This window comes from Haemorhous mexicanus, chromosome 13 (assembly GCF_027477595.1).
Source record: "Haemorhous mexicanus isolate bHaeMex1 chromosome 13, bHaeMex1.pri, whole genome shotgun sequence".
NCBI lineage: Eukaryota > Metazoa > Chordata > Aves > Passeriformes > Fringillidae > Haemorhous > Haemorhous mexicanus.
In genome coordinates, this window is record NC_082353.1 from 7,602,182 (window position 1) to 7,629,234 (window position 27,053).

General features: G+C 40.3%; 1 protein-coding gene across 1 annotated transcript in view; it reads right to left on the bottom strand.

The window, feature by feature from the left end:
- ENTREP2 (endosomal transmembrane epsin interactor 2) overlaps positions 1-26,611 on the bottom strand; it is an 84,990-nt gene extending 58,379 nt beyond the window's left edge. Inside the window, exon 1 of the mRNA XM_059858191.1 lies at positions 26,423-26,611. Within this exon, the coding sequence (XP_059714174.1) occupies positions 26,423-26,548 (126 nt within the window). The 5' untranslated portion in view covers positions 26,549-26,611. The remainder of the gene's footprint in view (positions 1-26,422) is intronic.
- Between the last annotated feature and the right edge of the window lie 442 nt (positions 26,612-27,053).

The following is a 27,053-nucleotide window of genomic DNA, read 5'->3' on the forward strand; positions in this document are numbered from 1 at the left end:
TTCTGTACTTGATACCTTTCTGAGTGGTTCAGAACTGTTATGCACAACTTCACTAAAATATGCAAACTGTATTAGAAGCTCTGGACAGGAATTTAGATAAGATATTAAGCACAGAGCTGATATGTCAGGGACTCACAATACAGTCTTAATTCTAATCTGGTTTTTATTAAACATACTCACAGAACACACCATTACATTATCTCCTATGCCCCATAATGTAATCCATGAGCATTAATAAGGCACACAGCCATTAGCATAAGAGTATTTAAACAGAAAGGTAACTAAGCAGTGTGGAACCAATCCTCCAAGCTTTCAAATGTATTAGATTATTTATGAACAAACCTGAAATAAACAGATGACTGAAGAGTGAGCTCAATACGTGCTGTTTCATAGGGGAAGAGTTTGAAGTCAGAATAAATTCTATTGAGATACTGTAAGGGATAACATAAGAAGATTTTGTGGCTCTTGGAAAATTCTCTCAATTTAAAATAAAGTTCCCTTCCAACCCAAGCAACTTCCCTTCTCCAGAATGACCCATGGATGAAACAAAATAACACAATTGCTTTGAGTAGCACCAGGGGCATCAGTGCTGCAGAACCAGCTGCTGTGTTCCACAACGTTCAAAATGAAAGCCAGACCAAGCAATTCTTTCACAAATAATTGACTGAAGAAATGTGCTGCCCATACATGATATTCAGCATCTCTACAGTAGCTCAGATCAAGTGTGGATAGCTTATCGATTCTTTGAAGCAGGAAGGGTTTACTGAGGCAGCAGTCAAAAGCTTAATTAAAATGCACTGAACCAAAGAAATCAGTGAAATTAGAAGCAGTTTGTCCAATATGACAGATCTCTATGCAGGTGTAGTAAACTCAAGTGTCAATTCCTTCCTCATCTGAATATTTATTTTCTTGGTGTTTATGTGCATTCCATGCAATAGATTTACAAAGATGATTTCTAACAGGGATGAAACCTCCACACCTACAAGTATATTGAATTTCCTTTCCAAAACTACTGATACATTTTTAATTGTATGTAATGAAAGAAATAATGCACTTTAAATCATTGGAAAGCTAGTATGAGTCTATAAAATGAATCATGCTTTATTTCTTTCATGATAGTTGCATTCCTTCAAGGGTGGAAAGTGTGAAAACTTTAATTTATCCTAATTCCAGTAACAAAAATTTCTATATTATTTTATTACTAAGGCAAAGGTATCAGCCAGCTATCAGATCTTCACCTCCAGAATTTTCATTTTATGTTTCATTGTATTTTGTAAAAGATTTATATCCATAATGTTATTGTGACCGAAAAAAAAAAAGAGATAAATTTCTTGAGACATTCCCTAATCGGTTTTCACACCAATCTTGACTTGTATCATTGACTCAGTACAGAAAATTATTCTAGAAATATTGTTTCCCAGTAGCATTAGGAAATTACTAAAAAGATTTTTGCTGCTGGGCTCTTCCAATAATTATAAGAATGAAGACTGAGATTGTTTAGATAACTGAAATGAGACAATGGCTCTTTCAATTACCGACACAATTTCTCAGGGGATGAAAGCTGAGGTGTATTATAAAGCAATCCAAATATCAATAACAAGAGCATTTTCTTTGCCCCAGACTCAGAAGGGCTTCCAAATGCACACAAAATGCAATGCCTCTGCACATCTCTGGTACTGAGAAAGGTCCACTCCTCCAATTCCATAGATCTTCTGGAGCTACATTTTAAACTGCAGCGCCACAGGGCACATGGAGAGCGATTAATCAAAAAGCAATAGAGCTCATACTCTAATGGGCATGATCAGTGCTTTGCCTCCAGGCTGTGCCACCAGAAAAAGGAAAAGGTTAAAGATGCACAGGCAGCAATGAGAGAGATGAAGGAACAGAGTAAATATTAAATGGTCAGATGAGAAAAACTCTGTCCTCAGCCTACTGCCTTCTGTCACCATGCTCCTGGTGAAAGCCACCTACGCTGCTGCTTTCACCATCTTCCCTGAGACAGCCCTTCCCAGGCAGCTCCAACAACTACAGACTGCTGGTCACCACATCCAGAACAGGACTTCAGAGGGAAAGGACAAATGGATTTGGATAAACACAGGTTTAATTAAGGATGGATAGATGCCTTCCAAGCATGCCAACAAACCTGGGGTTCTGAAGATGAATTTCATGGCAAGCTGCACATGAGTTAGTAGTGCCCTGGCAGCCACAAGGGCCAAGGAGTCCTGGGGGGCATCAGGCACAGCATGGCCAGCCAGGCAAGGGAGGGGATTGTCCTGCTCTGCTCTGGGGCAGCCTCACCTCCAGTGCTGGGGGCACTTCCAGATCCCACCAATCCACTCTTTTATACCACTAGTTCTCATTGGCTACAGGTGTGGCCTGTTCAGATCAGGCCTGCTTCTAATCTTTAGTAATTGGTCCAGCTGCAACTCATTGGGGGATAAGATTACCTTCTATAGCACCTTCATTTACCCATACTGGATCCCCCTACATAAACCCTTTTCCCACAGAAAAATCAAGCTTAAGGAGTCCAAAGGCTTATTCCACCTGACTCTATTCTGGTAAATATAATGGGAACTGTGTGTCAAGATTAAGAGGAAAATCATCTTAGAGTCTTAAAAGAGCAGTTTTGCATTTTTACATTACTGCTAGATTGTGAAACACTTTACTCTAAAAATTTGTTCCTGGGGTTTTGCAGAATCATTCATCATCAGAACTCAGACCCACAGAAATTGGCTCCTTACTGCATCAAATAAAACCTGCATTGTACAAAATCCATCTGCATTGTCACCTGTGGGGGAAGTAAAAACACAGAAAAAGTGACTCCCACTGCCATGTGAAGCATACTTGTTTAACAAGGATTACAGATTAACCAGCATTATTCCTGACCTTTAGAGGTTGATCCACCACCAAGTCCAAAAATTAATTAAAAATTAATTTCATATGGTACAGCCATTCACATACAGGCATTAGACTGAGCAGTGTTTTACTCTCTTTAAAACACCTTCTTAAATGCCTCCTAAGAAATAACTATAATATTAAATGGCCAAGCTCAAATATGACCATTTTCCCACTTCAGCACACAGTCAGATGTCTTCATTTAAAAAAATTCCGCAGAGTCAAAGGCAAAGAAAACTGAGTAAGCAGTACATCAAACTCAATTATATTTCAAAGACAGGGCCTCTTTGGTTTGTTCTACTTGTCTCTGATTGCCTGCAAAAAGCTCACAAAGAGGCTTTGAAATTACCATCCCAGTAAGATTCCCACACTCTCAGTGTTTGTGTTACTGCAGCCTGGCTGACCACAGACTCAACAAAAGCCTAACATATTGACTTTCATAAAAGCAGATATATCCCTACTTCAGCTGGAGATACTTTATTCATTAAGACAGGATAAACTAAAAACAAGACAGAGAGACTAATACTTACTTCCAAATGATTTAGGGCTATTACATTTCATGCCTACTAACACAGCCTAAAAAGTTTTAACTTGTAACTTTGGCATTTAGATTCCATCTTAGTTAAATAATTTTGAAAATTAGCTCTCAAAAAAACCCCAGTGGGATGGTATTCCAGAACATGAGGTGCCACTTGTCTTTTCAAAAAACATGCTTGACTTTACTGAACTTAGGCATGTAATAGAATGGGATAGGGACTTGGTACACAATATCTGCTTTTAGATATTCTTCTCACTATATTTTCACAATAACTTTTCAGAATCACCATCTGAGATGCAAAAGCTTTATTTTTAAGGTGAAGAATGCAGAGAGATGGATCTCTTCTGCTCTGGCCAGCAGCTTTCTTTTTGTACACGTGGAGAAAGCTGACAGGAAAACAATGACAACAATGGTTGTTCTGACACAAGTATCAAAAACACTTCACAGAGAAACGTGGCTTTCTAGCAATATGGGACAGACCAAGGACCACACTGAAGCTTGCTGATTAATGGATAGGAGAAATTCAAATTGAGTTCACCTCAAACACACAGCTGGCAGCTGATGTGAAGAAAAACAGCCTCAGTACTGCAGAGCTGTCAAGGAAGAATCTCTCAAGTTATTGCTATTGATTTGTAGGAACATGACAACCTGTGTCATGTGTCAAGGAGTCTCTGGTTAGGGGTATGTCAGATTCTGGTGACTTAACTGGGAAATATTCTCTACAGAACAATCTGTAGTAGTAACTACACCCTATCTTGCACTACAGTAAACACATCAGGACTTAGCATAAAGACATTTTTAAGGATGATTTGTCAACATTATCCATAAAAATGAGTAACTTGCCCAGTATATTTCTCTGCAATATTTCCCCTTTAGAACTCACCTTGATTTATATAGCACACTGTATAGATTCCCAGGGAAATTACCTTGGTGCAGGAATGAAACATAGCAAGTGTAAAGAAATTTGTAAATCAGTGTTTAAAAAACTCATCCAGCTCCCATAAAGAATCAACATGAGTCTACAGAAAACTCCAGTAAATGAGCCTCAAACCAGTCCACGGATGCACATGCATAATTTGGCATTTGTATTTAGTTTTTGCTAAGTGCATTTTGCAAAGCTGACAAGTGCTTAATTGGCCTGAGTACAAGACAGTCCTGAATATCAAGTGACTCATTCTGCAAGAGCAAATAAAGGGAAGAAAAGAGGAGTGAATTGCACCAGAGCATCTAAACCTGGCATATGTCAGTCTTGCTGAAAAACCCCAGCAGAGTGCCCGTGGAACACTAGGAAATTTTAAATGTCTCAATGCAAAATCACTTGAAAGGACCCAGCACAACCCACTGCAACCAAAGTGCAGTGCCTTGAGTCCCAGCTGAGGAGCTAAGTCAGAGCATGGATTCAGAGCCTTGTTATCCTAAGCAGCACCAACACTTCTCAACTGGCAGGACTGGATACAAGATTAGCCCAGAAAATGAGATCAGAATATCAAAGACCAAACAAAACATACTTTGGTTCATTCTGGAGTCAAAGGGATCAGGAGAAGAGTTCTGGGACACACAGAAACTGGGAATTATAACAGAAAGTCATTTTGGTGTCAAAGGTGGCATGGACATCATCAATTAATTACAGCTTCTGCTTCAATAAATACTCCTTAAAAAAAGAGGAAGAAACTGAATTGGAAAGAATGATGAGGGCTGTCAAAAACAAAAGCCAATAATATTCAGCATTCAGTGAGTATTAATGTGGATTGGAATCTTTTTCATTTTAACAATTCTCACGATAAATAACTCTTGCAAAAAACTTCAATTACTCTCTTAAAATGACACTGATTTTGTTCCCTGGGATAGAAAAAAATCATCATATTCCCAGTCATTTTTGTATTTCAGCATGTAAAGGAACTTTCATCTATAAAGCAACTTTCATCTATGTCTTCTCATCCCCACTTTCTTCAGAATTTCCTTCCTACTCGTTGTAAAACTGTTCCCAGACATTACAGACCCTTTGTAACACCACACAGCATTCAGCCTTGCTTTAGACCAGTACCATGTACTTTTTTTTTTCCACAGGGTTACAAACAGTCAGACACTCAATGGCTAAAGACAACACCTAAGGAAAGTCTAATGACATGAAGGAGAAAAAAAAAAAAACAGACTCAGAAAGAAAATACAAAGGAAAAAGCTGGAAAGCTTGGATCTTTTTACAGAGGAGGTTTCTGATTCTGGAAAGCACAAATCTTTGTCACTTCAATACCTCACCCTTCCATGCTTCAGACTCTGCAAATTAAGACAGCTCTCTGTTAATTCACTGCAGTGTTGCAAAATTTCATGAACTCAGAGCATGTTATACAGCATGTCAGATTCTGCTTGTAATAAACAAGCTCTACTATACTTTTTCAAAGTAATTTCAGAAAAGACACCTTTAGAGATCCATACTTTGCCCCTGCTGTAGTTACCTCAGGAGGTTCTTAATCTCTCTCCTGATATTGCCCCTATGGAAACTGCCACAGAAATTTGGTGGAGATAGAGGGACCCTCGCTGCTGTTCTAATTGTTTTCATTAGCTTCTGACACTGCTGAAAACTGCTTTGAAGGACACAGGACTTCTTTATCCCCAACAAGTGAAAGATGCAGAGGAGCATCCTTCATTTTTTCAGTCTTTATTTTACAGAAAGACCTCAAACCCAACTTGTTCCAGAATTCCAGTACAGCTTCACAAAAAACATTACCAAGAAATATTATTGACCATTTTGCAAATCAGTTGTGTTAGAGCACAAAAAAACTGCAGGAGGGGCAGCAAAATTGTTACTGCTGTTGATAAAAAGAAGGAAAAAGACAACATCTGTCCTGTCTCTTCCCTCTAGACTTCCTATCCTACTTCCCATCTTGAGACATGGAAATCAGTAGCAGCATCAAGTGGATTATCAAGACAGGAGGTAGAGAGCATTGTCAGTTCTCTGGGGTTTGGTTTTGTTTTGGTAGTTTTTTGTTTGATTTTAAATTCACACACACACAAAGAGTAAAAGCAGATAACTGCTAAACAGGGAGCTCTGCAGCAGGCAGGCACTGGGGAAATGGGATATGAAAAAGAAAGGGCCAGAGAAGTAAAGTCAGAAAACTGCCAGAAGTCAGTAGTAAAGTCAGAAAAATGTAATGAAAATCAGATTTAAAAACATCACTATAACTAAAAGCAATACTGTAACTATTAATAGAAGTGCAAACAAGTGTATCATTTTTTTTCTAGCAGGCAGACAAAAAATAAATAAACCACTTGAGATATAAAAATATGATAGCAAAATTAAAAATACTCTGTTTTGTAACTGATAATTTATCCCCTTTAAAGTTTAGTATTCAACATAAGCTATGTCTTTTGCAGATATATTCTGTAAACTCCTGAAGATGTCTGAAGGATCAGTGAAACTATGGAGAGACAGCAGAGATGCTGCATGACAAATGCACAATTCACAGAGGAGTAATTGATGCCAGGTGATGCAGACTCAAAACTCTCATTCCTGTTCCAGCAGTTCTGCAGACCATGCTCAGTGAAACATTGCACTGCTGCCTGCCCAATTAACATCTTATTTTATTGTCTCAGCAGAGGGAAAAAATCACTGCATTGCTGCTCTTAAAACACAGAAATAGCCCCTTGCTATACCCCAAAATATTATAGAAGTGAAGACAGTTTGTTACTCAGGTTATTACTAGATACAATAAAGGGCATTCTGAACCTCTGTTTTACACATCAAAATGCTGAGACACTGCATATTCAAAGGTAATAAGCCATTTTTAATTTTTAGGATGCTTTTGGATCTTCCACTATCTACAGACACCATAGGTTTATAAAATGGTTATCAAAATTAAATTCCCAAACTGACAAAGAGCAGGCTTAGGTTAGGTGTTAGGTAGAAATTGTTCCCTGTGAGGGTGAGGAGGCCCTGGCACAGATTGTCCAGACAAGCTGTGGCTGTCCCATCCCTGGAAGTGCCCAAGGCCAGGCTGGATGGGGCTGGAAATGCCCTGGGACAGTGGAAGGTGCCCTGCCCATGGCAGGGAGGATGGAATGAGATGAGATTTAGGGTCCCTTCCAACCCAGGCCATTCTATAATTCCACTATATACCTAGTGCTCCAGAATCCATGTTTCTTGCTATCCTACTGATAGAAAACTCATATAAAAATTCATTAGTTTCTTTAAAATATCTTCCTAAAATATAAGAGAGTTAAAAACTAGGATCTACTACTCTGTTCCCATATCACAGTAACTCTTGTATTCACTGAAGTTCTTGTCTCCCTTCCTGACAGTAAGGTTATGAGTACTCAAAAAACAATTACTAAAATCATATGTATGATTTTGAAATTGGCAATAAACTACCTATTTAGCAATTGTAACCCAGGGACACAAAAACTTAATGGTGCTGGTTTTGAAATACTCAAAGAAAAAGCAGTTTGCCATATTTGGAAATAATCTCTAATCAATCAATTCTCTAAGCAGTAGTAACAGAACAGAAATGTGGTCTGAAAAGCTCCTTCAAATTTATTTACATCTTGGGAAAGCCAAAGAAACCCAATCTTTTTCTGCCTCAAGATCTCCAAAAGAGGAGATCAGCAAAGGAAGCTTTCTCAAATCAGTCACTCACATGACTTTAATTTCCTCAAATATACAACCTCTCAATTATATTTTCCCCCTAATTTCTCACCTTTTCTTACCTTTTTTGCATTCTGCAGGATGTGCTTTTAACAGTAAAGAAATCCTGAGCTCTAGGTGTGCCTTCACACTGAGCATTTGAGTGAGTCAGTGTGTGCAGGACATCTCAGTGCTTTCCCAGAACTCACTGTCAATATTTGGAAACTAAAACCATGCTTTTTATTTGCATTTAGTGATTCTGCAGGGAGGCAGTAAATTATCTTTCTGTATGCTGTTATGGCTTGTCATTTTTAAGCTATAAAATCCATCTCCACCTTACACATGAAAAGAAATCACCAACATATCAAACCTTGACATTAGTTGGAATACAGTCCCAGCCTAGAATTTTCAAAGTAGATGAAGTAAATAAGATTCAACACTGAAAGGAAATCACAGTAATTAATACTTCTAAACGACTCTGAAAATTTGAATCTTCCTTTTTCCTTCTTCTGAAAATGACAAACTGTATACGTATATGATTTTACAATACCACTTACCTGTCAGTAAAAGGCTATAATTTGTTCTCTGTTGCACACCAAATACCTTTAAAATCAAAGCAGAAGACTTTTAACTAGAAAACTATTAAATATTCAAAGTAATTTTCTGCTACAGCGCGAGTCAAACATGACTTGAGTCACATAGTGCTGGCTTCCAATTTCTAAATCCTTTTAGCAGTGTTATATAAACACAACAGAAAGTGATTTTCTCCAAGTATTTGTACAGTAATTCCTCTGAGGAACAATAAGAGAGAGAATGGAACCAGAAAACACGTGCAAGTGTTAATAACTGGCAGATTTACAAACATGAAACATCCTACATACTTATTAAAAAATCATTTCAATGACAGCTATTACACCTACTACCAAAAGCAGTTCTAATGAACCAGAGACTGTCAGATGATTCCAGCATGGCAAGAGGATCATTTAGGGACTAAAGCAGAAAGACAAAACTGGCTGAAGCCAAGGAGAGACATGTAAAGCTTCTTCTAGCAACACAAAGCCACAAGACTTGTCCATCAGCTATCAGGAAAGCTCATCCCATGAAAAATTCTCCAGTCTTCTCCATAGAAAATACCTTCTGGGTTTTTTCAAAAAATGGTAGTTATAACCAGTTATTCAACACTTTTCAAACTTCCAGGGTACGAATGCAAATCAGAATTCATAAAAAAAACCTGAGATGAATTTGAATCTTTCAACTAGGCATGGCCCATTGAAATGCACAGCATCACAGAGTGGCACCAAACCCACCCAAATCTCCAGCTATCACCCAAGAGTTTCCACCCCTCAAAAGCTTGTTATGGATTAGCACAGGGAGTGTGAGCAGCTTACCAAAACAACGTGTGTGTAACAGGAGTGTTACACCCACAGGCAGGGCAGGCCAGCAGGAGCTGAGCTGCCGAGGGAACAGATGCTGTTGGGAAGCTGACATCCACACCATCCACGGTTCTGGAGCACGGCTGCCTTGGCAGGGTTTGTTTTGGTTGGGTGCTTGTGGGGGTTGGCTTGTTTGTGTTTTTGTTTGCTTGTTTCATTTTGTTTTGGGTTTTTTTGTGGTAGGGTGTGGGGGTTTGTTGGGTTTTTGCTGTTAGCTGGGGTGTATTTTGGTTGTTTTGTTGAGCCTTAGGAAACAAGATCTAGCTGTAGTCTGAGCCCATGGATTTACATGCCCATCCAGAGCCAGACAGTGTTAGAGATGCTGGGGAAGCACACTTTGCAGTTTAGTGCTACCCAGTCTGCACACTCAGAGAGCTCCAGAAGATGAATCAGAGCCCAGTGTGCAGAATTCATTCTCCAAGTGCACATCTGAACCCACACAGCTCTGTGAGACACACCGAGATAACCGTCCACACATGACCTCAAGCTGGGAGACATGCTAGTACCACAGCCAACCTAAGAACTTTGAAATATGAAAAGCAAGTATTTCAAACAGGAAATTAAAAGATGTTTGCAAATAAGGATGCTCTAACACTGCTGAAAATAAACTCAAGAGAAGTAAGGTATTAATACTTAAGTACATAAAGGGCCCTGACTGTCAGAAAACGGGAAAACTGCAGAAAAGGACTTGAGGATTGGTTTAGCCAGGAATTAAAATATAAATAAGAAAGTGACAGAGGAACACAGGGACACAGACAGCATCTGGGAACAAATCAGCAGGAATGTCATCCATACAGATTGCACAGTATCCATTCTGCTGCAATAAGCACTGGTGAAGATTCTCAGCAAGAATGTTCTGCCCAGCTTGCCCACATTTCATTAAATATACCCAACCACTGTAGAGAAACTAGGGCAGAAACAAAGATACAAAGAGATTTGGAAAACTACTTATAAGTGAAGTTAGGAAGTTCTGTATGGTTTATCCAGGCTAAAGAACAGTGGCATTTTCTGGTGGGTTAAAAATCCTCAAAAAATGAATAGCAACGTTTGCCCTTGTGTCCACCATATCACCACCACCACATCAGAAGGTTAACTTCCAGAAAAAATTCACATTTCATATTGGGATATATAGAGTTAATGTATAGGATTCATACTAGCACAGTTAAGTGCTGGAAGATGTAATCAAGGTTACAGATTCCTTTATTACCTTACTTCAGGAACATCTAAACAAACACTCAGCTGGAGATGCTGCTGTTTCTAGATGGATCTCACACTGAAAATAGAATAGATGAGCTGTTGAGACCCATGCCAGGTGCACATTTCTATAACTTTATGATTTCTGAAAAAAAATGCATTCTTGATGTTTTATTTTAGTGTGTGCATATATATAAGCACAGAATCAGGATATGTTTGCAATACTAATTTATTTTCTAATTTACTTATATAAAAATGTGCATATATTTTTGGACATTATTATTTATTAAAAGACCATCATAATTCTCAGAGAATTCAGTTTACCACTCTTTGGTACATTTAGGCAGCTTTGCTCATGCACTTACAGTGACTTGGAAGCAAGGAAGGTTTCTGTGTACTCTCCATCACCAAGTTTCTCACTTGGGGATTTAGTTATTACCATGCCCTTCCTAAATCTTTTATCAATGCCTACAGTTAAAACTTCTGAGACTCCCAAATTCTTTATCAAACAATTCAATGGTGAAATCCAGCTTAGGTCTACAAGTTAAAACACAATTATCAATTAATCTCTAAATATAGAAAGACTATTAAAGAACCAGCTGGCATTTTAAAATGATGAAAGCCAACACTTCTTTGGCACTAGCTGCTCATCAGCACTAGCTGATGTTGCTAAGCTACTGCTGCTGCCCAGTTAGTTACACACCATCAGGTATTAAACTCATGCAGGCCACGAGGCTGCAGGGAAAAAAAAAAAAGAAAAAAAAAAAAGAAAAAAAGAAGAGAAAAACCCACACTCAAAATATAGTCTTACACCAGTAAAACTCATAAGTCAGGTCCTGCCATCTGAGTCTATGAAGTGCAGCATAGCTTGTGTCCAAATGAAATGATACACAGAGAAAACCAGTCAGCCTTTGGTGCTGTTCTAGAGTTCATGTCATCTTTACTTGCCCTCTTAATTTACTTCAACCTCCTTTTGCTATAACACAGCTAAGTTTTTATAGTTTTGCTACAATGTAGATAAGTTTTTGTTATATACCTACATTTTGAAGGGTGAATTTTAATTTTTGTCAGAAGAATATTCTGCTTCTGTGCGTCAATGGAGGCAAACAGAAGAAACTGGCAGAAAAAATGGTCATTTTTTTGGCAGTTAATTAGACCCTATGAAGATAATGTTGTTTACTCTGATCACTGTTAAAAAAAAAATCTTTTGAGTTTCTGGCAGTTTCCATGAGATTATAGTTGCAGCCTTTTTCCAATTCTTTCATCACTGATCACACTTGGATTTGCAGCTTTCAAACCCAAACCTGCACTTACTCTTCAGCAGCCTAGCCAGCCCAGGTAGCACCATTATACTATTTAACAAACTTGGAGAAGACTCCAAATATCTTCCTAATCACAAGCAGCACCTCCACAGTGCTTTTTCTCAAGCTTGATTGCATTTTTATTTAGGACATTAGTTTCACACCCTTAGCAAAGCTGTGCTGTTTGGAAATCAGCCTTTTGATGTGTTGGTGCAGGAGGAGAAAATTCTATTGGTAGAAGACAATTTTGACCACTAAATAATCCTGTCCTTTCCATAAGCACTAACTGTATGCCTGTGGTGTTTCTTCCCTTCCTCATCCAATTCAGCTAGGAGGAACATTATTAAGATCAATGACAAATTGAATGCATACTGGTTTAGGGGTTTTTTGGTGGGTCTAGTTTTGGTTGTTTCCCTAAGGTGAATGCATAACCAGTTAAAAAACTACTCAGAATCATATTTAACCATTTTTTACTCTCAGTCAAGAATCAGCTGCATTCTGCAAACTTTCCTCTGATCAACAGTTTCTACAAAGGAGCTAAATGAGGGAAAGCAGAGGAAGAGATCTCAGGCCCACAGAACAGGACAGAAAGCCAGGAGTTTAATTCACGGAGGGAAGGGACCCTCGGTGGCTGCATTCAAGCACAAAGGTTACTGGGAGCTGGGAGCCAAGGCAACCTGACAAAAGCACCAGGGCACAGCTCCCAGCTGCTCTGAACAGCACTTGGAGACCCTCACTTCCACAGACAGAAGGGTCACGGTCAAAACTGATATTATGACCTCATCAAGCAAAAGAATTTTTTGGCTCTCACTTTTTTTTCCTTCTGAATAATTGTCCTCCTTTTTGTAGGAAAACAAAGCAACAAATGAACCCCTACAGGCAGTACATCCTTGAAAGATGTCAGTTTACTCTGTTATAGTTTGTTTCAACACTATATTATGAAATCCCCACCATATAGATTTAAAAAAAAAACCCTCAAACAACAACAAACCAGACAAAAAAAAATCCCCACTAAGCAAAAAAACCCCAAACAAATTAACAATAAAAAGTAAAAAACCAAAAAACAAACCAACAACAAAAAGTAAATATCTGTGCTGAATTTCCATTTATATTTAAGAGGGTTACTTCTATATATTTGCTATTCCACAGGATTATAAACTGTGAATCTATACTCAACTAATGCTATATTACAATCCTAGATTTCAAGGAAATATTCCTTGCATTATCTGCTGGCACATTCCTTAAAGCCTTGCTACAGACCACTGGGTCAGTGAAATGACTGAATTCATTGTTCCTGCAACACGCTCTAGTTACTTTTTAAAAACATGGGTAGGTTAAGCTGGAAAAGTTTTGATTTCTCAGGCAAAGAAGGGCAAGAACTATTCATCACTATAATGTTTATTAGAGTTCCCTCAGCGTGTTTGTACAACCCTGTTATCCAATGGTGGGGCATATTGAGAGCTTACTAAAGTAACAGATCATCACTTGTCAGATGTGGAAACACAGAGGGAACAGATAGCACATTCCTTAAGAAAGTTCTTTGGGGATTGAGGAGGTGTGAATCTTGTCTGAGAACACACTATTTGCTTATTCTCATCTTCCCACTCCTCAGGCATTTCAAGTGGCAACCAGGGAAGCAAACATTTCTCCCATTTAAATGGCCAAGGTATTCTTTAACAGACACCAAATACATTGATTTTAATACATTTTATTGCCTTACACTGAAGTTAGTGCCTGCTTCTGAGAAATCCAGTAAACCACACTCCATCCATACAACTTTACTAACTAAAATAGCTGAGGCATGAGGTATCTTTTTCCATGCTAGAGAATCTACCTTCTTTAATATACAAGCCCACCCTTTCTTTCTCAAGCTATTCACTGGCAATTTCATTGGAAAATAAAGGAACCCTTCTCTCCAGACCTGTTTATAAAATTACAATTCTTGATCTTCTTCAGGATGATCTCCTCAGAAAGTATTTTTTATTTCATCCAAAGTACTATTATATGTATTTATACCATTAAACCTCTCATTTCCACCAGAGTCAACTGATTAATGCAATCACTGTGCATTATTGTTAATCCACAGGCTTCTTGTGGGCTTCAAACAAATATAATTACACCGACTGTTGAATTTTCTGCTTTCAGAAAACAGAACACTTCACAAAGCCTCATGTTATTTTTAAGTATAAGCTTTCCACATCCTATTCACCTTTAGCACGTCCTTTGGCCTGAGCTGTAAGTCACAACTCCAAACCCATCAGCTCTGTTGGGTGCTGCTGAGCTGCCAGCAAGGCAGGATTTGCTGGAACTCTCACAGAGCCCATCCCTGGCTGCTCCTCCAGGTCCCAAGGAGCAGGGACAGCCCTGGCAGGTGAGGCTGGGACACCTCTGCAGCAGCTGGGCACTCCCGAGACCTTCCCTTACACTCCTGGCTTACAGGTGGAACTCCCTGGCCAGCTGGCTGAAACAGATCCCAGCTTCAGTGCTGCACTCTGCCATGTTTTACCCAAACCCAAAACTCCTGACACTGGTCTCATTTACCTTCTCAAATTTAACACAAGATTTACATCAATTACAGCTAAACTGTCTAAAACACTTCCTGAGGCACTTGGGCTGGAGGCAAGGGAGGTCAAAAGGAGGTCTAACATTTTTGATGTTACATGGTTAACAGAAGTATTTTTAGACCTTTCTGAATCAGGGAAAGATTGTCTAAAACATTGCTCTAATTTCTACGTGATCTAGTTTTCAAGAATTTGAGCTACAGCTCATTACTACAGCATTCAATTTGGCACCAGATTCTTTTTCTTGATTAAGTCAAATACAGCAGATCCAAGGAAATATATTGTTTGGGGACTCCCATATAGTTCCTAAATATGATATACCTAACTATAAACAAAAAAATCTAATTGATTTTTATTTTCCAGGAGCTCTAAATGTTAGTGCATATAGAATTACTTTTCCATAGGTAAAATTCTTCACAGACCTATATTGTTTAATTGATGTTATATAAATCAAATCAGACACTGATGAAGGAAAGAAATCTTCAGAATCCCAAAATAAACAACTTCCAAAAATAAAAATAAAATTGCTTATTGCCGAAATATTCAAGATGGAAAAGTAAATGTAACTCTCAAATTGACTCCTTTTCCCCCCATTATTTCTTATCTTCTCTGATTTTTCCAAATAGGTTAATTAACAAGATAATTACTTCTGTAGTTATGAACCAAAACAGCTGATTGAGGCAAAACCTTAAGCTAACCCCAAGCAATTCATAGTGGAAGGGAAGTTTTTAAACTGCCAGGACTTGAGGAGGAACTATCAAGGGGAAGGACATTACAATTTGCCTAGTGGTGCATTCCAGTCCCACAGTCACAAAGGGCATGGCTGCAGGGGAAGGTGCAAGGTCAGAAGAAGAAAATGGTTCTGCTTCTTTCTGTTCCTGCCCATTACTTTAGGTTCACAAAGCAGTGATGGGTATGGCTGAACTCTCCAGACAAGCCTCACCTAGGACTGACGGGTCCTGTCCCTGGGGACCACTTTTCCTAACAGCTGGTTTGCTATTCCATCTTTCAGACACTTGGCTCACAGGAAGAGAAAATCCACCAGTTCCAGAAGTGAGGTTCAAAGGAAGCTGCCAAGCTCCTTCCAGGGAATCACTTCCTTAACTGATGGATTCTGTCTTTAGCTAAAAACCAAGCTATGTTAAACCACAACAGAAGGTCAGTGAAGAAGGATGAGCACATGGTCTCTGGCAGACACCAAATGCCACCAGATATTGGTGTGATATTGGTTATCCTTACTATCTGTGCAACACTTTTTTTGTACAGTCATTATTGCTTTTACAGTAAAGGTTCTTCTCCACTCAAAAGGCAAATATTACATACCAAGAGAAATGAGTCTGTCAAACCAGAGTGTGAGTATTTGAAAAGCTCAAAGGAAAAGCTGCAGTGAAGATTTAAACTACTTAGGTAGGAAAGAAAATATTTACTGAATTAACACAAACTTCAAAAACAGACAGCAATGTTTTAGTATTGTTCCTAGTTACTACTTATTGTAGTGATATTTCATAGGATCTCAAAGGATAGTCTGACTGTGAAGCTTTATCCCAAATTTCAGAAGGAATGAAGGAAAAATTTTAAGGAAGGAAGAGAAGAAGTTCTAAATTATTCTAAATTCCTTAGGCCCAGACCAATACACGTCACACAAGAATAAACAGTTCAAGAGTTTCCTGTTAGGATCTCCTTAAAAAAGCTAATGCCTCCTCTTGTACCAGAACAGATGTGAAAAACTGGTTATGTGAAGGACTTCAGCCTACACATTAAACCTGACTCCCACCTACCATAACATTACTTCTGTCTTTCTGAAAGGATAACCATGGCTGGTTTATGCATCAAGGCAGCATGGACAAGTTGTTAACATCCTACCCAAAGTGTGCAGCGTTGTCAGGCAGACCAAGTGCACCTGCCACCCCATCTGTCCTGCCCTCACTATCCCTCTGGTTCCATGCAGGTGGTTCTGTGGTAGGAGGGGCAGAGGTGCATCAGAGAAATCCTGTGGTGCAGCTGTGAGGGAGTCCTGCAATTACAGACCCAATGGTAATGTGTCTCCAGGGCATGAGCCATTAATCTACATGCATTTTCCTTCCTTCCTTCCTCACATCCCCCCACCCCAGTAGTGTTTTGTGGCTTGTCTTGTTCTGGTTTTAATGTTACTTTGAACATAAAAATGATTCATAATACTCTGATGTATCTAAATAAATCTCCACTCCCTAAGTCAACGTTTTTCTAGTATCCTTTGTACCCAAATATTTGTTGCGAACTCAGAAATATTATTTTTTGAATATTTTTTGCTCCCTTTTACTCATTACATGTAATGAAAATTTATTTCATATGAAAACTCTATTATGTTTAAAACCACTGCAAAATGAAAACTCAAATCTAGCACTTCTTGAATTAACATTGCTTTTTAGAAAGCAATTTTCAAGGAAGAAAGGACTACAACAGCATCCATTTGGTTTATTCTCATTTGCAATAAACACAATAACCTTTCAGACACAAATCATGTCTGCACAGGCAAGCAAGAGGAAGCTCATCTCTTCTTCATCTAAAGATCCCACACTTTCATTAGGAGTTTTCTAAATGCATTTTTTATTTTCAGCCCACGAACAGAAAAACTGAAACTTGCCACAAGAAGGTGTAAGTGGTCCTACACACCCTCAGAAAATGTCTGTTCAAGAGGGAACATGGAAAGGGTCAGGTGTACAGTTTGATACTCTGGATGACCTGAGACACATAAAACAGACTGAGTTCCCTTCACATCAACACAAACACAGGACAGCAGCCTTTGCACTGCAGAGTGTAATTTTTTTTTTTTAGCCATACATTTCACAAGTTTTCAAAAGGTTTTGTATTTAAGCCTGGGGAAAGATAAATTTTGTTTGAACTACAGCTAATTTCAAGATATGACAAAACCACCTTCTACCAATGTTGTTTCCAGAATGACACAGCAATGTCACACATGTTCACAGCACCATCAAAATTCTTGATGACTGTTTACAGAGTCAGAACTTGAAAACCTCTTTTTTTAGAAGCCTTAGTCAACAAATGCTTCCACTGCTATAACAAAGGAAAACCATTGAGTTTAACTGTTCTGATAGAACCATGCTCACTGGAATGCATTATAGGGAGATAATGACTCCTGTTTATTATTGATAAATCATGTTGTCCCTTGGCTCTTTACATTGAATGCTCAGTGCTGGTTTGATGTTTTGTTTGGTTTTGGTTTTTTGTTTTTAACTAAAGAGTAATCTTAATTTCCTTAGCAGACAAAAAAAAATCTGTCACATCTGAAAAATAGCTGCAAACACCATTTTTCACACAGATGAAAAGAGTTTTTTCCCTGAAGAGAGTGAATACAAAAGTGATAGCATAAAGCTACATGTTTATTATCTCTCAGTGCCTCTGGATTAAGTGTGTTCAGTTTAAAACCACCTGTTTTTATCTCTTTGGCACTGAAGGCTTATCTAGAATCTTCAGATTAAGTCATGCTCTTTTCTGCTAAAACAGTAGCAAAAAAAAGTCTCATAAGTACATTATACCCCACACATGAAAATAATTCTGCTGAGATTGACTCTTTGTAAGGAACAGAAATAACAAACCTGCATAGTTATCAGTGAGGACATTATTTGCTGGTTCTGCAGAACAGAAATTGCACATGATGATGGCTTCTAGAAAGAAGGAAAGCTCATATCCAAAACTGAAAGCAAGTTTGCAAAGTAGAGTAACTCCTACTTTGTAAATTAGACCCAAAAGTTTAAAATTGCACTGCTGTTTTAACTACCCAAATTTAAATCAAACTGTTATAAAGATCAAAAATCCAAGTGTTAAATTCAGTTTGCCTCCTTTAAGCAAAACACACCTATTTTTCAGTGTTTACATTTTCTCATTTTTATCACAATATGAAAATAATAAAACCAAACAAAACCAATAATAAAACCAAATAACAAACTTTTTAGAATATTGTGAAATTATTAAATTTCTTTTTAACCACAATCTATTGGAAAACAATGCCTCAGTAAAAGCGATGCAGCAGTAATTCAAGTAAGTATTTCTCATTTACTGCAAATTAGCTCAAAAGTACTCCACCTACTCAAGGCCCTTAAAAGTAACACACCAAGCACTGGCATCTGCTCCTCAGAACTGGCTATTTTAATCTGCAGACCTGCATCAAACTACCAATGTAGATGTAACCAGGATGGAGGAAAATTCTGCCCAGCACAAGCCACTTCTAGCCATTTGTAGGGAGCTTGGATCCTCTGCACAATACAGGAGCTCTCAGATTGGCCTTACAGGTTTTACCTGAATTACCAAACAGCAAAAGGAACATGAGCAGATCTGTTTGCAGAAGAATCTGGTCTTGAGAGCATCTACACCAAGCACTCAAGGGATGAGTGACTATTCACCCAGGCTCCAGTCTGGCTCAGACATTTCACTCCTCCCAGCAGTCAGATTCCATCTACTGTGTTCTTCCAGCTCATCTTCTGGCTCCATTTTATCCCCCAGGAGCAGAGTCTGTGTGCTCTGAGAACACTCCCTGGTGAGCAGGAGCAGTGAGTGGGAGCACACACACGACCAGAGCTAGAACACTGATATGGACACATCCACAGACCACCAAAAATAACAATGACAAAATACACTGGGGACAGGACTGGAGTTTCAAACAGCACAAGCAAGAGCTTCTGAAGGAATTATCACCATAGTGTCCTTACAAACAGATTGTAAACCCTCTGTTTAGGGGGCAGACACAGTCATTCTGTGACTTTGCCAAAGATGGAAGACTAAGCTTTGGGGCGTATTGATCTTAAAATGTTGCCTGCACGTAAGCTAGGATGTTCTGAATGTATAAATATTCCTCAATTATAAATTCCCTAGGTTTGTCACATTTGCATAACACTCCTTTAAAGCCATGTGGTTGTTCCCAAAGAGATGAGGTAATGACCACACCACCTGCTTCTAGAAGAGTAGCTTTCTCTAAATACACCACTGAAATCGTTATATTCCTGTAAGTTACATGTTTTCAGGCAGTTCACACTTACACAGTCCCATTATCTGTTCTGCCCTTGGATCCCAGGAGGCACAGGAGAGAGCAGAAAAATGAATTGTGAAAGAATAGCTAATTAAACATGATAATTCACAACTCATTCCTTTAGTAAGTCACAACATAAAACTAAAATGAAGGTGTAGTAAGTTCAGCAGCTGCAAATAACTAGATTATTTACCTTAGAAATTCCCACTTCCACCAAGGTACTTAACTCTGTCCGAGTTTCTCAATAGACTTAACCTGTTCCTCACAGCTAGTTCTCACAAGTTCCCAGGCAGTATTTGCTGTCTTTTACACCAAATGCTCCTACATTTCCAGCATTAAAAAAAAATGGCTGCAAAGGACAACCAGTATCCAGGAAAAATATTTTATTTCTAAAGAGACTGAGACATACATCTGTCTTTCTGCTACACACAAAAATAAAAACAAACCCACAACAAACTAACTAAAAACTGTTTGCTGACAACAGTAAGAGACTTACTCAAAAAAAATATTTTTATTCTGCAGTCTGGCTGCTTACAGAAATATAAAGACTTCAGAATACAGGTCACTTATAATAATATGGGATTAATAAAAATGATGCTATTTCTTCCCTACACACTGGACACCTCCTGCTTCTTATCATAATTATCTTTGCTTTCTTCCACTACTCCTTCCTGTGACACAGGAAGTTTTTAAATTAAATTGCTCTTAAGGCTAAGGCAACAGAACACACTCAGAAGCAATAAAAGCTGATATGCCTCATGAAACAAATAACGTTGCCTCCCATGAGTCTGCTATTCTCTAGTGCACTGGAGACAAAAAAATCTCAAGGTTTTACTTAGTCCCAAATCCTCAGAAGCTACAAACAGTTATTTTACCAGGCACAGTTCAAAGAATTAAAAAGGAATGCTGTCATCTTTCTGACTGTTCCTCTGTCCTGCTGATTTGCTATCATTCCTCAGGATATGGTAACAACACTTTCACCCATGGATGCCCTGCTCCAAGCCCTGCCTGACCACAGACTCCACAAAGCACAGAGGATGCACCCAAGGCTTCTCAGTTCTTATGTTCTTTTGTGTGTATGACCTCTTCCTGTGCACCAATGCCAAGGTCCAACTGGCATCTATTAACAGCCTCCTGGGTTTTCTGGGTTGGACGTTTCTGGGTTTATTGTCTGTCACACAATATTGTCAGGATGTACAAACCAAGAATGCTAACACAATTAATAATAATCCATCACCTAGACAAGACACATTGCAGTCCTTGTGCATTTTATGAAGGTGAGAAGCAAGCCTGTGCAGGTGACTGATTTTTTTTACCAACACCGTGTAGCACAACACACACCCCTAGCAGGCTTCCTGAGACACAAAGTTCCAGACAGCTGACCTCCTTCCACAGACTGCTCACATTTCAAAGCCCTGACAAACTTGCAAAGGGAAGGAAAGAGGTGCCTGAGGTGTTAGCAAATCCAAAAAGAAGTCAGAAAACCCCAGAAGTCAAATGGTAGTTAATAAAGGATACAGTGGTACACAGTAGCAGATAATGTCTCAAAGAATCAAAGTTCGTGTAATTCTTTTGCAAGTGTGTGTAACTGAAGGTTCCACTATTTGTAACTAAAACTGAGACTGCACCTTAAAATTCCTAACTGAGGAGTTAAGAGCAATCAGTCAAACATGGTAATACTACTTTCTCAAATGTATCATCCCATTGAGCAGCTTTTATTTTGTGACTAACACTGCCAAAAACCTACCATGACTTATTAGCCAGACTGTGAAGAGGCAAAAGATTACCAAGTCACCTGTAGGATTTTTGAAGTGATCCATTTCCTGGTCCTCTGAATTTCATCAAATTGAAGCAAGGGACAAAGTAACTGTCCTAGTGAGTGGATGCATCATCTTTCAGGAATGACATAAGATCTTCAACAGCCACATAGAGAAATCAGTTTCATTTGTTCCCTGGGCTTTGATAATCCCTGACTATTTGATAATCTGCATTAGAGGTCTGATAAGTCTCCTGAAAACTTTTTCTGTGTGGAAATTTACCTACCCAATTTCCAAACCAGCAATACAAATTCCTCCAAAAGAGGCCTGAAAGTGAATATTTAGAGATATAGAACATTTGCTGAACCAGCAGCAAACTTCACAGAATAACAAATTGTCCACAATAAACTAATCATCATGGCTATGAGTCCATGGATTTGAAATCTGCTATTAGAACAATCCTCTGCAGAGAAGGGATCTGGTCACACACTCTCAGCCAGACAGGGTTTCCTCCAAGGAAGCTGTAGGCTGAGCTCTCAGGCAGTGTGTGTTAACCAGGAGTACACAACCAAGCAATCCATGCTATGGGTTCTCATACTCCCAGAGAGGACCCAGAGGTCTCCTAGAGCACACTCAGAAGTACAGTGGACATTTTGTGAAAAACCACCTGATAACCACAGAGTTAGAGTTCCATTTCTACCTGCAGCAGGTGGACAAGAAAGCTGCCCTTGGTGTCCTAGACATGAAATTATCTCCAAGACAAATAAACAAATAAACATGTTCCAGGTTATCCTGGTTCAGTGAACAGGAGCAGTGAGGTTACTTTCTCTCAAGGAGCTTGGCTTTGTTTTCACACCCACACTGTTGGCACAGGCTTCTCATACAAGCTTCAAGTTCTTTGCCCCAAGCTACAACTATCACTCTACTCCTCCTGACTATCCACAGGCAGTAATGGAAAATACCAGAAGACAGACCAGGGGATAGGAGGAAGGTAAAAAAACCCAAACCCTTTAGCTGAAAGGGAGACAGAGAGAAAAACACAATTGCTAACAAATTATCTTTTTTGTCATCTCCCCTTCACTTCCACAATGATTTTGTACAGGAACATGCCAGGACAACCTGCTGCCTGTGAGGAACAGCCAGGGTCACAGACAAGTAGAAGTTTTTGGAAGTTAACTCCTTTAAGCACCACCTGAGGTTTTTAAACCTATTTTGTACAAAGTCATAGAAAACTACAGAAAAGACTCCTACATTCAGCTTTCTCAGTTAATAAAGTAGACAGGTATATAACATATTTCCCATTTTCCATAAAAGAAAAGTTGGGTTTGAGTTCACACCAACAATCTCCCTTTATATCAGTTTCCTTTTTCAAAGAACACAAAAAAGCAGGTATTTCAGGAACCTTGAAAACATTCTACATTAAAGATGCTTTTAAGCCAGAAGAATTGATCTGCTCTGAACATGGGATATGGATGAAAAGAGGCACAATTCAGAAGAAATTTAATAAAAAGGAAAGGCAGCACAAGATCTTCCAGCAACACACTTCTACACAAGAACACAACAACTGCCAAGTACCATACATAAAAAAAGGAGATAGAAGAATACACAGCAATTACCCTAGTGCCAGAGTGTAATCTTATGATTTAGTTTACTATTTTATTAATACTTTGCTCTACTAGAGAGAACTCTGGTCTCTAAGCCTCATAATTTTCTTAAATCAAGGTGGGGGGGGTAGCAGGATAAACATCTTTCTGCAAACTTCTAAATAATTTGAAGAAATGACTTCACAAAGTGAGATTTGCTTTTGCAGTCACACAACCACAGCTCCATTAGCCTGTGGTTTGCTGCTGTCCCAACAATGACAGGAACCACGAACATCACTGAGCAGAAGCATTTCCTTCCATCTGGGCATGCACACAACCAACACACTACAAACTGGCATATGGTTTGCATCCAAAAGGGCAAAGGAGGCACAAATATTTTCTCATATTCAAGCAACTATGGACCCACAGGAGAGATAAATAACCTTGCCACTGCTTATACTTCCACTGATCTACCAGAACAGCCTAATTTTGAGACCTATCCTTCCACGATTAAAATGGTGCTAATACTCTGTTCTTGATGTTCTTAACAGGATCAAAGTCACTTATGCTCATTTCCCTTATATGAAAACATATTGAGAGAATGTGAAGAAGAAATCACCATTTTCTCAGGAAACTGCAATGGGAACAAGCTGCCAAGCATTTCAGCACACAGATTGCAAGGTCTTGCCAATGAATGCTGCCTATGCAGAGAATTAACCAGTACCTGCTTATCTAAACCTCAAATTTCCTTCTGCTCAGTGTGAGGTTGACTCTGATTAATTGCCTTAAAAATGTCTTAATACAAAATATATGAAGATACTCTTTATCTTCCTAATCTTTCCTATGAAAGATAAAATGTTTAAGGTATGGGATGATGTTTAAATAAGCTCTGAACTCTTCAAAGTTTTATGGAAATTATGGTGCCTTGTTCTTTAAATAAGCTCTCACTTACATGGTCACTTGATTTGATTTCAAAAAGAGAGAAATCAGAAACTTTCCCTGCATTTAATTACAGAACTTTCTGTAAGTCTAATGTGCAGTCTGATCTATTTTGAATTTTTTTTTCATCCAGCTAGACTGTTACAAACACTAGGAAATTATTTTCAGAAACATCTGAAATACTCATAACAAATCTTTGAAGCCTTCATTTATACTGACAGGTCATTTGGTGTCAAAAACTGCTGAGCAGTATCAATGCCAAGACTGCTCTCTGTTAGGATGTGCACATCTAATGACAAGAAACTACAGTATAGCACATAAACACACAACAAAATAGATTCAGAATTTCTACTTCAATATCAAATGACTCAGTTATTTACTTCCAAGAAGTGAGGGGGAAGTTGTGTGAAGGCAGCGAATATCTAAGTCTGACTTTGGCACCAAATAAAGAGTGGAAGGACAGTTCCATTCTTTTTCTCTCATGTTACTTAAACCCACCTGTATTTATTCCTTTAACTGCATTTTATAGAAGCAAGCTTACTTACTCTTCCACAGAAATATTTTTCAGCTGTGAGTGATGATATATTTAGTGTTTCTTAAATCCACTAAATACCCCAAAGGGCTTTTAGAAAAGGCTGTGTAATCAACTAACTTCAAAAAGTTCTTTAGGGCTCATCAAGCTTCAAAAACTGCTCTATTTTCTCTTAGTTCTTGAGAATTAGAGGTAAGGATAATATGAGGAAACTAAGTTTATTCTAATGCTCAGACAGATAATTTATAAGCTGGAATTATTTTTTCAAAAAGTGAACTGTTAGTTTAGGAAACAAGGTACACCTGTCTCGTTCTGACAGCACAGGAAAATAAGGCCTTTAAGTCAGCAGTCCTGCAATTCCCTGAGCCTTCCACCCATTCTACCACAGGCTGGAATCACAGGTTTGGTGTCTCTGGTGAGCAACTAGCATGAAATCTAAGTGGGAAACACATTTTCTGTGAAATACACAGAGAGACGAGTAGGAAACACTCACAGTAAGGGAAGCAGCCTGTCTTGGAGCATAACAATAACCACCAGAAGTGTCTTTGCACACAGAACACAGGAGGTGGGGAAAAGGTGCTATTGAAAAAGTTGTGCTTACTGGAATCCACAAGCAGTTGTGCATATTCCTGCTCACACTGCCAAGGTAAGAAACAAAGGCTGCCTGAGCTGTGTTGGTTTAGTAGCACATTAATATGTGAGCAGCCAGATTCTCAACCTAAAACTCACACCTCATCACAACAAATAATTGCATATTATCTTGCAGAGGATCAAATTCAATAGAATGACTATTACAACATCAATGCTATTAGTGTAAAGTCGTATTTCTTTTCAAGACTAGAATAAAATACAACAAAATCAAGAAAGACATCTAAGTAATTAATCCAGAATGACTCTTCTGCTCTGAAGGACTCAGGAAAAAACAAAAGTAATATTCTGCATAGGAGCATATTAAACAGTTTAAGACTTTTTAAAAATTACAGCATTTCTACCACATGCTCAAAACCAAATAACCCAAAATATTTTATCTAACTGTTCTGGTTTCTAACAAGCACATTTCAAGTTGGAAACTCTCTGGTCCGTTAAAAGAGCTGAAGAGGCATAATTGAAACCAGTAACGCATTAAATTAAATGGAGCAAATCTTCACCAATAACACAGAGTCTGTAACCAGTGCCCTCAGAAATGCCTAATTCTTCATAAATGTCAAGCCCCATTTCACTGCTTATGAGAAAAACTTTCATGAAGCAGGATTATTCTAATGTGTCCATGTGTGCACTGTGCCCACACACAGATGCAGCCACTCATGATCAGCACTAAATGAGACCACCTGAGTCAGACTCTGTTTTTCTGGGTTTGTTTGTTTGTTTAAAATTTGTGCCAGCAGGACACAATGGAAGGTGAACAAGGATATCACAAAGGAATCAGAAGGACCCCAATATGCGCTCAGAGCAAACAAGCTTTTCCCTCAGACCAGCTCTTCCCCTAGGGCGAGCCCCAGCCTCTCTCAGGGCTCCCGGCTGCCCCAAAGCCACGGCCTTCCCAGCCCTGCCGGAGCACTCGCGCTCTCCTCGGCGGAACTTCTCCATGCTGTGTGTGTACCTTAAATCCCACTCCTGCTGTGCTCGTCCCGTTTGGTCACCTCCAGCACCTCACGGCCGGTGCCTGAATTCGCAGCCGCGCCAGACTTGAGCGCCGGCCGCGTCTCAAGGTGAGCCCAAGCCAGCGCCGAAGGAACGGGCACCAGCGGCTGAGGCAACGCCAGAGGCTCATTTGCCATCCCAACTTTCACCCGACGCGGTTGATAAAACCCAATCCACCTTGGCCAGCGCTTCCAAAGGGGAGGTGGAAGTGCGACCGCGCTGCTGCCGGGCCGGAGAAGCGCCGTAGCCGTGCAGAACACGGCGCAGCCGATCGAGGAGCTCACCTGCCCGCCTCAGCGCGGGGAGGGCGCCGAGGCCCGCAATCGCCCCCGCGTCCCACCTGTCGGGCGGCCGAGCATCCCTCAGGCGCCGGTCCCGCCCGCCCCCTCCCGCGCCCCCCGACTCACCGAGAAGCCGGCCCAGAAGGGGCAGGAGTGGCGGACGCGGGCCGAGGTGGTGAGCGCCAGGGCGGCGAAGCTGACGGCCACGATGAGGCAGCCGAGCACCATCTGCGTGACCCCCAGGGCCAGCATGGCCCGCGAGCGGGCGCGCTGCTCGCGCAGGCGGGACAGGCTGCGGGACAGCGCCGTGGGGCTGAGGGAGCGCGCCCCGCCGGGGGCCCGCGCCGCCCCGCCGCCCGCCGGCATCCTCCGCGCGGCCCCGCGCCGCCTCCCGCCGCCCCCGCGCTCCGCGGGGCAGCCGGGCGCTGCGGGCACCGCGGCGCATGGAGGAGGAGCCGCCCTGCGCCCGGAGCGACCCGTGCGGCCCCGGCCGGGGCACGGCGGGCGAGGGGCAGCCGCCGCCGCCGCCGCCTGTCCCCGCTGCAGGCGCGGGGCGGGGGGGGCTGCGGGGCTGCAGCGCGCGGGCGCGGCTCAACCTCAGCCGCCGGCGGGGGCGGCCCCGGTCCGGCCCAGCCCCGGCGCCGCTGGCCGGGCGCACTCGCTGGGGGAGCGCCCCAGCCCCGCCGCGGCTCCCGCCGCTGCCGCGGAGCGCCCGAGCCCCGCTGCCCGGCGCCCGCCGCTCCGGGAGGGGAGGGGG